The sequence below is a fragment of the Frieseomelitta varia genome, unplaced genomic scaffold (assembly GCF_011392965.1).
Source record: "Frieseomelitta varia isolate USP_RPSP 00005682 unplaced genomic scaffold, Fvar_1.2 scaffold_285, whole genome shotgun sequence".
In the NCBI taxonomy this organism is placed as follows: Eukaryota; Metazoa; Arthropoda; class Insecta; order Hymenoptera; family Apidae; genus Frieseomelitta; species Frieseomelitta varia.
In genome coordinates this window covers 1,908,347-1,925,685 of record NW_025110018.1, presented here as the reverse complement: position 1 = coordinate 1,925,685, position 17,339 = coordinate 1,908,347, and the positions used below count along the sequence as shown (strand labels likewise).

The window sequence follows — 17,339 nt, the reverse complement described above, 5'->3', positions numbered from 1 at the left end:
AAAATAGAGGAAATAAAGTACATATAACAAGATTGTATTATAAAATTAATCCAGAAAAGTATATCTGTGTTCTAGTAACTATTTAGCTCAAAATAAGCAAGTGTCCGTTGTATGTACTTACAATTGAAAGAACACGAGTCGCGTTTGCTGTTTCCGGGCACGATTCTTCCCTAATTCCACTCTAATTCTTATCTCTGAGTCTCTCTGTCTTCCTGACTTCTTGAGGATAAAAGAAGAAGTTCTGGAGAGCAAATGAGAGTAACTATGGGATTTCGATCGTGATATCCGAACTTTTCCACTCCAAATTAACCCTTCTGCAGACAATATCCTAATTGCTCTTTCACACAGATCAAACTCGTAAATCAAATTTACTTTGTGAGTGACTCAAACTCGAAAGACGATCAATTTTATTGATACCTTGACTTGGTTGACACATTGTACAATATTTCGGGCGACCCTTCAAACTATGAACATTTAGTAGATTGTTATTAATCATTCTATTGTAATTATCACTCCTGCAGATTGTCATAATTATATATAAACATGATTCTCATGTTATACGAGTATAAATTGTATCGTGAGTATAATGAACATAATGACTGTCGTGAATATAAAATTATATACGTGTATATAAATACTTTTAGTGTTAAACGAGTATTTTACGTTAATTTTGTGTCAATAAGTAAAAATAAAATATAAAATAAAATATACAATAAGTAATAATAAAAAATATAAAACTAAAATGTAAAAATATAAAATTTTACCATTATAAATGATGTATATATTTGAATATAAATACTTTAGTATATAAATACTAGTGTCAAATGAATATTCTATGTTGTTTAATTTTGTATCATGTTATGTACTTTTTGTTCAAGTATTATCACATACATGCAGTAAAACTTTTGATTTTTACCACAATGGTTTAAGAAAACAAATTTGTAGAAAAACTCGATTTGCAAATTTGATCTATGAATTTGATTCGCAAGAAGATGAATGTGATTTGTAAAATAGTTAATCTATAGTGCGAAAAGGCGTTTATACGATCCTACGCAGATAGGGATAATTTGAGGTGGAGAAACCTATCGTATCGATTCTGTTTCTCTATTCGACGAAACGACATAATCTTGCAACGGCGACGTTATTACTTTATTATCGATACGTTCCCGATCCCATTTGGAATCCATTCACGAGCAACACTACGCCCGAGAAAGAAAGAAAGAAAGAAAGAAAAAAAAAAAAGAACGACGGGACGCCCGTCGAACTTAAATTAAAAATGTTGCACGCGCGCGACGTGCGCCGAATAAATCCAATCGAAACGAATCGAACCAGCCCTCTGGTCGTCAGCGTCCTTTGCTCGTCAGCGATATCACAGACATTATGGTTAACGTATACATAACGCGTACAGACGAGGGGAACAATTTGACAAAATTCGATGCACGCTCGACCAACTTGCAAACGAATTGCCAAAAATGATTCGATGGAAAAAATTCCGTTGTATACTGTATTTGCACAGAGAGAACAATTTACGATCTATCGTAGCTGGGCTTTCCATAAAACTCTCTGCATTTCGACAAACAAATAAATTCGTAGTACAACCGAGCGGGGGATAAGTCTACGTCAGAAAAATAAGAAAAAAATTTGGTATAACATTTTTTTATCTGGGACTCGGTTTTCGAGAAAATCGACTTTAAAGTTTGTTCATCTCTGCGAACGATTTAGTTGTCTATTCTTCTACCGCGGTCCGAATAGACAAACATTATCTATTGCGCGATTAAAGCAGTATAAAGTGTTCCTACTGATAATTAATTTTTTATTCCGTATTACTAGTTTCTATTGCAATACTACGATACAGTACACTGTTACAAGTATTGTTGAGAATGTCCTGCTCGTTGCCTGCATACATAAGCTTGTTCGACGAATTAATGACATCTGAACAGAATGTAAGCTGATGTCGGTTTTTAATTTCTCGAATTCCTCCATAATCTTTTCCTTCAAATGTGTAATATTTGAAATATTGTCTTTATAAACTTGTTCTTTGATATGCCCCCATAAAAACAAATCTAGAGACGTGAGGTCCGGAGACTTCGGTGGTCAAACGTTCCTTACCATCGCGGCCGATCCAACACGAATACGTTTGATTTAAAAAATTTTTAACCTCCCTCGTGTAATGTGGCGATGCACCGTCATGTTGGAAAATCATACTCCTTGTAGTAGTTAAGAGTACATCCTCCAACAACGAAGACAATTCATTGCGTAGAAACTCAAAGATGAACAAACTTTAAAGTCGATTTTCTCGAAAACCAAGCCTCAGATAAAAAAATGTTGTACCAAATTTTTTTCTTATCTTTTGACGTAGAATCGTCCTCTGTTCGGTTGTACAACGAATTCTGGCCCACCCTGTATATAAGAAAGATCAGAATAAAGAACGGTGAAAGAAACTAGAGAGGTAGCTCGTCATATACGTTCGAAGTTTTTGAAGTTTGAACAATTTTACGCTGTCGAACGTTGCTCGAAGAAATTTTGCAAAATCGACTTAAAATTTAAAATTAAAATTAACTAACGCGGATCTCGCGTCGTAACGATCGCCGCCTGAACTAAATTTTCGAGAAGACACGTCGATCAGGAGGTTCCTTTAAAGTTCGATCGAATAAAGGTTGAAGACGTTGTTTTTTCGTTTCGATAAATTCCTAAGGAGAACAGGACAATAAACACAGGATCGGCATTGAGTTACGACTGATGTTGATTAGATGCAGAAACGAAATTTGTCGATGAAAGTCGTAAGAGTTCGTTAGAGTTTCGGCGAGTTTTGCACGGGTCTGTTGCACGTGGCTACGGGGAAGCTATAAACTTTCTTTTAGGAAGTTTGTACAGCGTGTCAATTTTTAGCATTTAGGCGTTCGTATCGATCGAAGTTTCACAACGAACGCTGGTAACACGTAGATATTTTTCATTCGGTGAAATTTTCAGGGAAAGGGTCGAAAGTATCGCTCGAGGAGCTCTCCTCGATTTCTACGAAGGCTGTTTTTCTTTTCGAACTTTTCAACATGATAATAACAACAATTAGGATAATAACTTAACCTAATCCAAGGTTGGTGTGTGACAATCGATTATTTGATTGCATTCACATTGCAGAGAGCTTTGTTTTTCCTTGGCGTACAATATCGTTGGCCAATAACGCTTTTTTCTCAAACGCCGTTTGTTTAAACGATCGCCAAACGAAATCGACTCGAAGGAAAACATTAGCTAACACGAAGAAAAAATGAACTTTTATCGAAATGGAACGTGGCGAAAAAACATATCGAGTACATATCGAAATATAAACATATGGAAATTATATATATATAATATTATAATATTAATAATAATAATATTATAATAATTATATATAATATTATTATAAATTATATATATAATATTATAATATTAATAATAATAATATTATTATTATAATATACTAGGTAATAATATTATTATATTAGTATGTTTATTATTATAGTATACGTATACGTGGTACTTGTAGTGTTAGGTACATATATAGGGTGTTCCATTTGAAACGCTGATAAATGGCAACAATTAATTGCAAGTAATGGTGAATATATCACAGATTGGAATATAATTGTTGTTCGTTTTATTGATAAATAAAGTTGCTTTTACCGAGACGAAAATTATTCATGACTCCACCCAATATTTATAAACGTGAAAGGGAAAGAAGAGAAGAGAGGAGAGAAACGTGCTGCATAATTAATAGAGGCACGATGGAGGTAGCAATATTTGTCATAGCGACAACTAATAATAAATACCAACTTGCACCAAAGTACCATTTAACACCAGAGCTACCAAAGTGATCAAAATGATTTATAATTTTATAACGTTTGAATGATATAATATAACTTTACAATTATACAAGCCTTTCGACTTCAATGTGTGTCTGATGGAAATTTTATGCTTTAACCTCTTGCGCTGGAATGACGTGCCACGTGACGTCGAGAATTTTTCCCCTCAAAATATGGCAATATTTTCTCAGTTTTAAGGATATTCAAGTATAACCAGGCAGAGAAAATAATAAATTTATTACTTCTCAATAATTTCTATCCAGTGATATCATGTAATGTCGACGAATTCGAAAAAGGAAGCGGCGAATTATTGTGTACGGTTTGGTCACTCGTTATGGTCCGCGATCAATTGCCAGCGCAAGTGGTTCAATTGTTGATCAGAAGCGGGGAATTTGAAACGGAGCGAATCAACGATCTTTACTTCACTCACTTTACTTTTTAGAAACTTTTGTCACTACGGCGGAAATATATTACGTGAATTATATTCGTTTATCTTTCTACTTTCTTCTTGCCTTTTTCTCTGTTTGTCGTTGCGTCACAGTCATTACTTTCGCGATCGTCTTTTTGTCCGCAGCGCGAAAGCCACCCTCCCCGTGAGGGCTTTTCCCACGATTGCTCGCCCCTTCCTTCTCTCTTTCTCCATACACGCGTCGACAGTCCAAACTATCGCGAGCAGATAATATTCCACTGAACGAGAACATTGTCCGTCTGTTTCTAGGCGAGGGAACTAGGTGAGAGGATGAACCGTGGCGGGTAGAAAATGGCGGCGTGCAAGTTGTCGAGTGGGACACGTTCGGTGAAACAAAGAAGAAAGAAGAATCACGAGAGAGTTGGCCAACACGCGCGCGAATTTTCGAACGCGCAGACTGCAGAGGACGCTGGCGATCGGCAATTATTTCTCGTAACGTGATCCATTAACTTGGAACGCGATCGTTGGCTGAAAGTCAATCGTGGAGAAACGGGGAGAACACCCTCGATGACACCCAAGTCACGATCCAAGCCGGCTGACACGGCGGTGCGCGGCATGCTCGACGCGGTATCGACCTGCGAGATGTGAAATGAAATGAACTCGATCTCGTTCGGGGAAACGGACAGATGTAAGTGGGAGAAACGTCGAGCGGAGCGCAAGAGCGGGCGCAATAGACGGAACACACACACGACGATGAACGCGACGAACGCGGAGAACCCGCGATTATGCCTGTTGCCGGAGGATCTCGAGGTGTTGGAGGATCCTCGGACGTCGTCGCTGAGACGAATCAGCTACGGCATCATCCTGCCCACCATCTGTTGCTTCGGGATCGTCGGCAACGTTTTGAACTTGCTGGTACTCACCAGGCGCAACATGCGTGGTACCGCTTACATCTACATGCGAGGTGAGTGGACCACCGAATACACGCGAATGATCGTATTGATCAGAGACGACACGATGATATACAGGAGATATCGACGCGCGACTGTGATTTCCACGATTTCGCTCGGCGAAATGAAACGTTTGAAAGATACGGCTGTATGTAATTATCAGGTGGATCGGGGCAGGGCGGGTAAGTTTCGAACGGGATGGCGAGAGGAAAAGAGAGAGGAGAGGAGGGGAGAGCTGGAAATAAGATCATTAGCACAAACCGAGACGTCTCGCGATATCTCGATATATAAAGTTATTCCATGTTTACGTAATATTCGGAAGTTAGTCTTGAAGTGAACGATGCGAACCATCCCGACACTGTTAAACGCGTCGACTGCTGTATAAATGATATATAAATTTAAATTAAAAAAAGAGATATTGATATATAAATGTATATCTAAATATAAAAATATTAAATAGTATATGTACATATATTTATCTTACATATGTATACATATATACATATATATATATAAATATTATACATACATATATATATATTTAACTATCATACATATATATATATAACCATATTTAAACTATATATATATATATATTACTATATCAATATATAATAATTTGTATGTATAATTATATATATATATATTAATTATATTTTATTTATAATAAAGTAGTATTTTTATTTTTATAAAAAAATAATAAAAAAAAAATAAAAATACTTGGCTTTACATTTTATATAAGACCAGGAATAACCGTGGGACTAGGATAATTCTCTCGAATAATCTGTAAACTATATTTTCTCTAGAGCTCTACTAAATTTTAGTACTCTTGTTCGCGCACGTGTTGATTTATGTCAGTTGGATGCAATTTTCGTTACGACGTCCATTACGTAGACAAGTCGAGTTTTCTTCTCCGGTTCAGATTTCCACCCATCAACCTATTCGTTATGGAGCTGTTGTATCCACAATATCGTTGGTACTTCACATCCTTCAGGAATATTCGGCGATTTCCGGCGAGTATCCCTCGAGTGGCCTTCGAGACCACGCTGGCTTCCGGTCAGACATTAGTAGGAAATTGCAGGGCAATTCGATTTCGGTGTTTCCCTCGTTTCTTCACGCTTTCGACCACGCTCGAACTCGCAAAGCATCCGTAGGACACTTTCCGGTCCACAGATTTCTCGTAATTATCACGTATAATCAATATTAATTGGTGCTGGAAGATTAATAAATGATAATGGAATTTTTATCATAATATTTTTATAATATTTTTAATTTTTTCGTTATATATATATATAATAATTTATTTCGTAAAGTTTTTTTTATATATAACAAATTTTTGATGAAATTAAAAGTATTAAAATTACAAATAGAATAATTAATATAAAAATTAAACAATTTGGATTAATTTGGAAAATAAAGTAATTTTATTATTGAATAATTATTAATCGTCAGATGTCTGTTATTTGCCGAGTACGTTTGGAAACACGATTTCGAGTACGATCTAACTGAACAAAATCTACGTACAGGGTGGAAAGAAAAGTTTGTCCGTGGCTATCATTCTACACCTTCGATTTGATGGAAATAAAGAACCTGCCGCAAAATTGATCTTCACCTTGAATTTCAAGGTAAAAAAAAATTTTTTTATATTCTACCCATCACGAAGGTAAAACGTTTCCAAGGAATCTAATAGTTCTCTTGAAAAAAGTTTGTTTCTTGATCATTTAACGCTGCGTGCGTTCTAACAGCGACTTTATGGTTCTGGATTAGATTTTACCAACTGAATTACCATAGCATGAGTCTAAATAATCAAATGATAAAACTAACTAACAATCAAATGTTAACACTATTCGAACATTACATCCACGCGTCCAGAACCATAAAGTCGTTGTTAGAACGCACGCGTTGAATTTAAACAGCGTGCGTATGATTATATTTATTAAAATGAATCCTGTGTATGAATCACCCTGAAAAGTTTCCTCAGAGTCATTGTCATTTTTTTATAAAATGGCTAGGTTGTGATCGACGTCAAGGCAAATTCAACGATCACTACGATATACCACGTACTTGAAATGAAGACAAAACGAATAACGTTGAAACGTGAAGAATGATCCGCTGTATTTATAGCTTTCGCTGTTGTTTCATTTTGAGAAAAGCTTCTGTTATCTATTCTATTGCCTATCCATGCCTATTCCTTCATCCAATTCGACAACTCCTCTTCATCCACTTTCTAAACTCTTTCTCTCTTTCCTTGCTGAACGATTGCTCTGCGCGCGCCTTTTCCTTTACCATCACCTCTCGTTTCGCTATTTATCATCTTTTCCCTCTAGACCGATTCATTTTTCACACTTCGCTTGCTCTTTCTCTCGCCTTCCTTCCCTTTCTTTTCATTTGATCGAAAAGGTTCATCCACCGATGAGAGAAATCTGCTTCGATCCGTCTTCTTGTTAAGGCGAGTAAATCATCCGCTAAGCTTCGTCGACTGTAGTTTATCGGCGAAGAGAACGAGAACGACATTTATCGGATCCGCTCGGATATCGTTCGTTTGGTAAATGAACGATTGCAATGTCGAATATGTATATACACGGGGTGTCTCGCAATTAGTGGTAGAACCGGTACGTGAAAAAAATGAGTCGAAAAGAAAGAATACAATTTTTTCATTAAAACCTTCATTAAAACATTTTATAAAAAAGAGAATCAAGAATTTATCAAGTACACTCGAATTTAGCCAATTCTAGACGTGACAAAAAAGAATAACTAACATTCTACGCGCGAAAATGAGTAAAAAATGTAGAATAAAATTTTGTTGCACGATGCTTCGATTCCAAGAGAATCGAGTTTGACAATTTATCAAGTACACGTGTAAGGTAATTTTTGACGAAACGTATTCAAACCATAACGACGCTTTACATGAAAAAATTCATTCTTTACACTTTTCACATATTTTTGCGTAGAACATCTTCCTGTCGATCATTCGCGCCTGTCCAAGTGGAAATTAACTAGATTCAAGTGCGCTTGGTAAATTTCGAAACTCGAATTTCTCGAAAACAAAGGCTTTAATAAAACAATTTCTTCCCGTTTCGACTTGTTTTTTTTTTTTTTTTTTTTTTTTTTTTTCTTCACGTAGAATCACATTCCGTTCGGTTACAGGACACCCTGTATATCGTATTTACATCGTGTCGTATTACACATCGGCAGATGACTGATCGAAGATTAAACCACTTGCGCTGGCAACTGATTACGGACCATAACGAATGACCGAACCGTCAATACAATAATTCGTCGCTTTCTTTTTGAACTCGTCGGTATATCACTGGATATTGTTGAGGAGTAATAAATTTATTATTTGTTTTACCCGGATGATACTTAAATATACTTAGAAAATATATTTTGCAATTTTGGGATAAAAAAATTCCTAACGTGCGTTATTCCACCGTAAAAGGTTAACCCCTTGCGCTGACAACTGGTTCGCGGACCATAACGAGTGACCGAACCGTATACAATAATTTGTCGCTTTCTTTTTCTTTCTGAACTCGTCGGTATAATATCACTGCATAGAAATTATTAAGAAGTAACAAATTTATCATTTGTTTTGCCTGGGTTACATTTAAATATACTTAGAACTGAGAGAATATTGCAACTTTGGCACAAAAGAATTCCTATGCGTGGTACGTCATTCTAGCGCAAGAGGTTAAACGATACGAATTTGTTAGGCAAGTAATACCGAGTAATCAGTTTGTGCGAAATTTTTGACAGATGAAAAGAGAAAGACGAAAGGATGCAGCGACGGTGGATCGCACGAGCTCGAAAGTCTATCGATATGCACGATGTGGAACACGTGGTGGTAGGTGAGATCAAGGGATCAGGACGAGGTCGAACTGCAAGGACGTGCCTTTGAGCCGGGAAATATTGCGAATCCTAGGGTATTAGGGTGGAAGAATTTGTGCGTAAGAAAATGCAATTTGAGACGTGCTCGGAAACGACGAAAGCCACATATACATATCTGAAACAGACTGGCGTATGTACACGTGTACATATGTATGTATCTAGACGGTATATCGGCGTCGTACTTTCGACGAATCTTTATCCGTCGTTTGAAAGAATTTCCATTCGCCCTGCAAGAATTTACCTTACTCTTAAAAAAAGAAAAAGTCTCTCGTTTCAACGAGCTTGTCAGATCTGACTCTCGCTGCCATCCACCTTTTACAATAAGGAAACCATCGGCCTTTTGAAAATGATCGTTAATCGTTTTCCACGATTTGACTTTCAAAACGATGGACTTCCTCTTTCAGAATTGCTTCCGCTTGGCATGTTTCGACGCCAACGTCTGTATCTCGTTGCGATCGAACGAGTCATCGAGCGGACATCACGTGTCCGCGACGGGGGAAACTTTCGCGTCAGGAACAGAGAAGAGGAGACAATCCAGTTCGGGAATAGATTGGGGTTTCACGCAAATTAGGCTGGTCTCGGTTATACGAAATAATATAATTTTCAATTCCAATTCCGATTTCGGCTTCGACTCTTTGGACGATATATACGTGTTCGAAGATAGACGAAGGACGTCTAATCACGTCTATAGTCCATAGTTCAGTAGTCATAGTTTGTCCTGTTCGAGATAGTACAGCTTGACGCATGATTAACGAATCATTTTCCGTGAGCATTGTTGCGATCACAACGCAAGTAAAAAACACGTTCTCGTCTCGAAGCATCGTTTTGACAATTTACGAACGTGGATCATGGTATATTCTACGTGATAATATCTCAAATGATATTTCGATAGACATACTAGGCGTAGTATGTACTTATATAGTCTGTTCACGGGGGAAAAAAATCGCAAACAGACGGAGAAGACCATGATACCATGGGCCGTTCTAACCAGAAGCAATGGATGTTCATCTAGGCCATCAAGCAGAATTTGCATGATACCGAGGGGGACGATAGTGAAACGAAAAGCGGGAGGCGAGAGGAACGAAAAGGGCGGAGACGAGGCGATTGCGTTCCCCTTGCCAGCTAAGTAGATTCAGTGGCCCCGATCTTAAGTTTCGTCCTCTTAGGTACCTTAAGATAACGAGAAGAAGCGTCTAAACGTACGCTTTTCTTGTTCCTCTTTTTTTCCTTCCTTTTCTCTCCTTTCTTTCCTCTCCTCTTCTTCCTTTTTTCCCGTTTTTTTTCTCCACTTTCGTCAAATTTACTTCGTCTCTCGCGGTTTCTCCACGCCCTTTACACGCCCTCTACAAACTACACATTTTTGCATTTTACACGCCGTTCGTTTCGCTCCAACATCGCATCGTCTGCGCCTCGAAGAGATGAGAATTCACGATCGCAACAACTACCGGCTCGACTCGTTCGTTATCTGTACAAACGTTGCTCGAGTCGCGCGTTTCCGTCAAATCTCCAGCGTCGTTGTCTACGACACAGTAACACGGACTAACAAGTTCCGCCGGAATCTTCAACTCTTAAACTGTCAATCCGTCTCCCTCTGTCCCTCGACGAGTATCCTCCTCGATATACATGTAACTACGACGACGTTGAATCCAGTCGTCCCGGCTCTATTTCCTGAGAAACTTCCTCAGCCGTCCATGTACTCTTCTTCTTCTTCTTCTTCGACCACCGCTCCCTCCCTTCTTCGCTTCCTGTTACAAGAAATTTCCTTCTCCGGTTGGCAAAGATCGGTCAATCGGACACTCGAAATCTTCTTCCTATCCTCTGTTGTTCTGCCTTGTCCTTCAACGTTCGATCGAATCGAGATTTTTGACAAATATGTTGGCTGTACGCCAACCGAATGGCCATGATTTTCGCCACGCGATTCTTTTTTCTTTTTTCTTTTGTTTACTAAGGCGAGAGACTAAATTTTTGTTCAAATTTTGTCCAAATGGAAAATGTCGAGTACGCTTGACATCATAACCACGACTTTACAGCGCTTAACCATAACCACTTTGCAAAATACCAAAAAGTTTTCGATCAAACTACGTTATACTTGCAGAGCTACAGAGTAATCAACACGCAGCTCAATACCATGATTTTGTCGTGTGTTCGCGTTGCAATTGCATTGTGTTTAAAAAATAATGCTCGTAACGGTAAATTCAATTGTTGCTAAACTTTCATGAATCCTCTGTGAATCAAGTCATTTTTACAATTAACCAATATTTGAGAGAAAACCGAAAATTTCAAAGGGATATATTATCCTAAAATCAATTTGGTTGCATCACTTTCTGTAATCTTTTATATTTCTTCATTCAAGTATTAATGTACTAATTAGGCACAGATTAATACCTCTAACATACTTGTAGCATACATTAATCAATATTCTTTGTTATATAAATGACATAACCTATATGCTACTTTAAAGATATTCATAATTTAATCGTAAAACTGAAACATAAATATATCTCTTTCTAATTTTAGAAAATCCTAGTTAGCTGAAAATTTAATTTAACTAACTTGCCTTTATAGATTTTCATCAGCTTTATTCACTCAAATATCTAATAATAAGTGCGTAATAATGTACTTATTAGGCACAGATTAATACCTCTAACATACTTGTAGCATACATTAATTAATATTCTTTGTTATATAAATGACATAACCTATATGCTAGTTTAAAGATATTCATAATTTAATCGAATTTAAAACTGAAACATAAATATATCTTTTTCTAATTTTAGAAAATCCTAGTTAGCTGAAAATTTAATTTAACTAACTTGTCTTTAGAGACTTTCATCAGCTTTATTCACTCAAATATCTAACAATAAGTGCGTAATAATGTACTTATTAGGCACAGATTAATACCTCTAACATACATGTAGCAGTATTAATCAATATTCTTTGTTATATAAATGACATAACCTATATGCTAGTTTAAAGATACTCATAATTTAATCGTAAAACTGAAACATAAATATATATCTCTCTCTAATTTTAGAAAATCCTAGTTAGCTGAAAATTTAATTTAACTAACTTGCCTTTATAGACTTTCATCAGCTTTATTCACTCAAATATCTAACAATAAGTGTGTATAATAAAGAAAGAGATGAATATTGTACGAAACGCGCTCGTATATAAACCGCTCAATATAAAGTAGGACATCAGAAATTTAAAATTCGAGAATTCAGTGCAGGCATAATTGAAGGATGCTGACTTCTGTACAGTCTTTTTCCTGATACCATGAGTATTTTTCTATGTCACTGAGAGAAGTATTTGGGCATTTTATAAACGCTACTTAGAGAAACGCGATTATTTATCATCTAACTGAAACGCTAATTGCTAAAACTGATTCAGTAAATGCTATTACATCTATTTAAAAAAAAAAAATAACTGTTTCAATTGTTCGCGGTGATATAAATGGCAACGCCATTGAAATTTCAACGAACGTAAAAATTACTACAACTTTAAATTTAAAATCCGATGGATCTATATTAAATTTAAAGATCGAAATGAAGAAATAATTTAAAATAAAAAATATGATTCAACATATTCAGAAAAAAGTGACAATGAGTACCTTCGTTGCCATAAATTGAACGTGGTCAAATTTGCGTCAAAAATTTTTTAATAGATCATCGTCAGTTGCTACAGCATCCATGAACATCCGATTCTCTTGAAGTTATCTTTACAATGAATCAATCGCCGATCTGTCGACAGAAATGATATGAAATGTATAAATCAAAACTCGAAAAATCGTGTTAAAATGAAACAATAACTGAGAATCAACGAGCAGCAACACGAGAGATCAAGTATCATTCAATTTTGGTACAATAACGTTTCAGAAATAATTAAATAAACGTACATTAGCGAAACAAAGGCAATAGCGAAACGATGCTCGACGTGATGCGATGCGACACCACGCTTCCAAACACTGAAGTGACGGTTCCCGCCAGAATTTCGCTTAGCTGCTCTCTGATTGGCTGAGGCGGCGCGTCTGCCCCTGCAAATCAACGCGCGCGAAAAATTGAAATTCTATGTTCGGTAGAAGATTCTTCTATTCCGCGAAATATAAAATTTTCATACCATATGACCACAAAGAACGTTTTCTTTGTACGAAAAATAAATATTCGTGTTTCAGCGAATATTTATAAGATTCATTTTCAAAGGAAAGTCTTGCACGACAAATATTTAATGGCTATAATTTGATCAATCGTACTGATAATAAAACGTACATTCAAAGTTATGAAATGTTTCGTTAATTTCTGACACAATGAGTAAAAAGTATACTTATTCTATAAAGGAAAAGAAAAGAAAATTTATTCATTGTACGAATTAAACTATTGCGGAATTTTTAAATTAATTGATATCATTTAATTGAAAATAAATTATAGATATTAATCTATTCTATTTTCACTATGCTTTAATTATAATTATGATCAAAAAAACCTTTACGAAATTGAAAGAGGAAAGAAGTTTGAAACTAAATCAAAGAGATTTGTAGATGTAAACGCATGTTTGTTTCTTCATGGGCAAACTACATCTAGCGGTGAAAAACGGTACTAATTAGAAACTACGTGTACAAAACAAACAAGTAAATTTCTTTGTTTTTTATTCCTTTCTTTCGTCTTTTTCGACGAATGAAAGTTCATAGAATGCATCAAGTATGTATAAAATAATTCCATACGTAGATGATAATCGAAGCAATGTTAGTTTCTTTTTAAAAATTTTCTTACCGTTTTGTTGTAGGTTACTCAACAGCGGCGCTCCTCGCGATTCTGTTTTGCATCCCTTTCGCGCTTAGAGTGTTTATTCACAAGGATACAGGCCGATGGAGCAATTGGACGCAAGCCTTCTACCATACTTATCTGGAACTTTTCTTAGGAAATGGCTGTTTGGGTATGAATTTGAAACATTTCTCGATACACTCTCGATAGATTTGTACAGAGAAGTACGTGTTTATCGGCATTTGGAAACATCGACCGGGTTTCCTGCTTGCCGACAGAATATCTTTCGATGGTAAATGGGTTGATATAGGGTTAAACGAGGGTAATTACGGATCAATCTGTTGTTCCAGGAGTCGGAGTGATGATGCTGCTAGCATTGACGATGGAACGTTACATTAGCGTTTGTCGACCTGGCCAGTACACACGTCCACCCTGTGGCCCACCGCATTTAACGGTGGTGCTGATTCCTCTCGCAACTTTCCTGGTTTATCTGCCGAGTGCGTTTCGTGGAAAAGTAACAACCTGCCTCTTAACACCAGACGGCCCTGTCATTTACCAAAGGAGGGAGAATCAGTCGTATCTCGACTCGACGTTTTATCAGGTAATTAGCAGCGTTGTTACAACTGTTGTAACGGCTCGAGCTCGAGCAACACTTACATTTTCGAACTTGTCTCCAGTCTCGATGTTCCTTCAGCGATACTTTTTGTCCAGGTGTACAAGATAGTTTTGGAGATGGTTTTCAAAGTAGCGCCAACGATACTACTGGCTGGCTTCAATCTTCGAATAATGGTGGTCTATCGACGATCCTGCGAACGTCGCCGACGAATGACGTTGTCGAGAACAGCGAGCAACGACGAAGATCCGAGAACGTTCGCGGAAGAGAGAAGGCTCGTGCTTCTTCTAGGCAGCACCAGCATCCTGTTTCTCGTTTGTGTCAGCCCTATGGTAATTCTGAATGTCACTTTGAGGGAGAGCAATCTCAGTCACTATCCTTACCAGGTAATTGTTCCAGGCTAACCGTTCGCGGTTCCATCTACTGGCTCGGATGAACCGATCCGCATTTTTATGGCAATCCCAATCTTCCAGGTGTTTCGCGCTCTGGCCAATTTGCTAGAGGTAATCAATTACTCGATCACGTTCTACATCTACTGCATGTTCTCGGAAGATTTCCGAAACACCTTGGTCCGCACTCTGCAGTGGCCTTGGGGGAAAAGCAGCCACGGGGCAAGAGGACTCGCGATGAAACGATCCTCCGTACAGAGACCAACCACCACCATCACCACTACCACCACCACCACTACCACCACACCACCGACAACCGCTGTTGCGACTCCTGGTCATTTAGCGCGTGCCAGCGTTTAGTCTCTCCCTCTCCTCCTCCTCCTCCTCCTCCTCTTCCTCCTATCCCTCTCTCTGTCTCTCTCTTCCTATCTTCCTATCTTGTTCGAGCCAAGGTCGTTCGAGAGAAGAGAGAAACCGCCCGTAACCGAATTTCCCCAACCGCGGAACGAACAACGCGGTATATCAGTCTACTTCCTCCGGTCTCGCTTTAACAAGCGTCCCGCGATATCGTAACGCGATATCGGATATAATACCGGAACACGTGCGACCGTCGCGATACATCGAATACAAATATTTGTACTTCGTGACTGGCATGAACTAATGCGACATCCCAGCTATCGAAAAAATTCGCTGATACTTCCGACTATCCGCTAGTGTGATACATTTTTCTTTTTTTTGAGTGATCTTATAGGCAGAGATCTTATACTCTCTCTCGACGAATAATGCGTGAAAATTTCGACGACTAAAGAAAAAAAAGAAAAAGAAGAAATCTCGGAGAGTTTTCTTCGCTCTAACCTAAAGTTTCGTTTTAATCGTTGTCACGATGTCAAATTTCTACACTGTGAGAGCAGAGTGTAGAATAGAGAGCGGCGGCATCAGCGACCGGGCGCAACTGTACTCGTAAGAATGTGAGAAAACGGATTTAATAAAGAATATTTGCGAATCTTCCCAGAATATCGAAAACGCTGTTTTATCTTTAAACAGCGGACAGATCGATATACCTCCTTATTTCGGCGATAGCTCGAATTAAACGCGCACGTCGGTTCCAATGTTCCCCGATAGTTAACAGCCAAAGGTCGACTAAAGTTTCTCTTCTTCGCGCTCGCGTATTCCAGTCGACATTCAACAAATTCATTTCACGTTTGTCTTGTATCTGCACCATGCGTAGAATCGAGGATTTCAAAGGGTTTCAAAGGGTCGGCAGAGTTGGCCGATTTTGAATTTCGAGTCTTGCTTGTTGAACACGATGTTTGATCAGCGAACAGCTAAGAGAATGAAAATGAGAGCGAAATCAGTTGTAAGAAAGCGGGTGTTCATTTTGTCTCTCGATTACGGGAAATAAAGAAAGTGGAAAGAGACGGAAGAAGAGGAGGAGAGGTTTGGAAACGAGTCATTGTTCCAACACGGTCAAGCGCGAAGAAACGAGAACAATGGTAAATACGCCCGTTGCCACACATTCCTGGAATCGGAAGCACAGCGAGTAGCTCGAAAGATCAGTCGATCAACGTGCCTGGATCGATAGATTTCAAAATAACTTCCCTCGGAACGAAATGAAAGCTGTTAAAATTATGCGACGTCGTGTGGTCGGCCTACGCGAAAAAGCGCCAACGACGCGTCCTTGTCGCGACGAAAGGTTATTTCGAGCTAAATGCATCCTGTTTACCACGTATTCAAACGTTTCAGGGGGCCCAACCACCCACTTTCTATTTGCTGTTTCGCTTTTAAGAATGCATCCCTCTTGCCACTCGTGTCGCGATTCGGACACACGTGCACGCACGCTCGAACGAAGGTCTCTCCGCTCGCTAGATTCGATTTCCAAGCATCTCGTTCAGATAATCCATCGTCGGCGACCGTTCGATCGAATTTGCGTAACAAATCTACTTCAACTGAAAATTTCGACCTCGAGTCTTTCGACGAGTATTTTCAGTACCACGATGCAGCAAACCGTTCTTTTGCAGAATCGCTTACGTCTTCGAACGAACAACCATCGATCACTCGGAAGTTGTAAAAATTGCACGAGACGCGTGGGACGGGTCCGATCTCCTTCCTCTCTGCAGTCGATCAAATTCTGGTCGACTGAGAAACCGAGAGAGAAAGAGAGAGAGAGAGAGAGAGAGAGAGAGAGAGAAGAAAAGAGGAGAGAAGACGCGGTGCACCGTGTGGAGAAATTTTTGGAGGACGTGAGGTGGTAGCGAGCGGTAGCAGACAGGGTCATCCATGGTGGGGGTTGCTGTTTGGGTGGGCGTTGCTGGGTCGATACAGGGTGGCTTGGTCGTCGTTCGCGAGGAAAGCGCTACCGGGGCCGGCAACCAGTACTCCTTTCCTCTCTGTTTCTCATTTCCCTCTTTCGAAATTCCTTCTCCCTTTCCCTCCCACCCTGGCCACGCGAAATCACGCGTAATTGCCGATCACTTTTACGTCAAACAACCTCGTTACAACC

The 17,339-nt window shown here is 38.5% G+C and overlaps 1 protein-coding gene across 2 annotated transcripts in view; it reads left to right on the top strand.

The window, feature by feature from the left end:
* Positions 1-15,862, top strand: part of LOC122529394 (probable G-protein coupled receptor B0563.6) — a 17,490-nt gene extending 1,628 nt beyond the window's left edge. Inside the window, exons 2-6 of one of the 2 annotated variants that reach the window (XM_043655496.1) lie at positions 4,555-5,209; positions 13,860-14,009; positions 14,188-14,438; positions 14,549-14,836; positions 14,924-15,862. In XM_043655496.1, coding sequence (XP_043511431.1) covers positions 4,900-5,209; positions 13,860-14,009; positions 14,188-14,438; positions 14,549-14,836; positions 14,924-15,199 — 1,275 coding nt within the window. In that variant the 5' untranslated portion in view covers positions 4,555-4,899 and the 3' untranslated portion in view covers positions 15,200-15,862. The other variant, XM_043655497.1, reaches the window with a different exon arrangement.
* Positions 15,863-17,339: the final 1,477 nt, after the last annotated feature.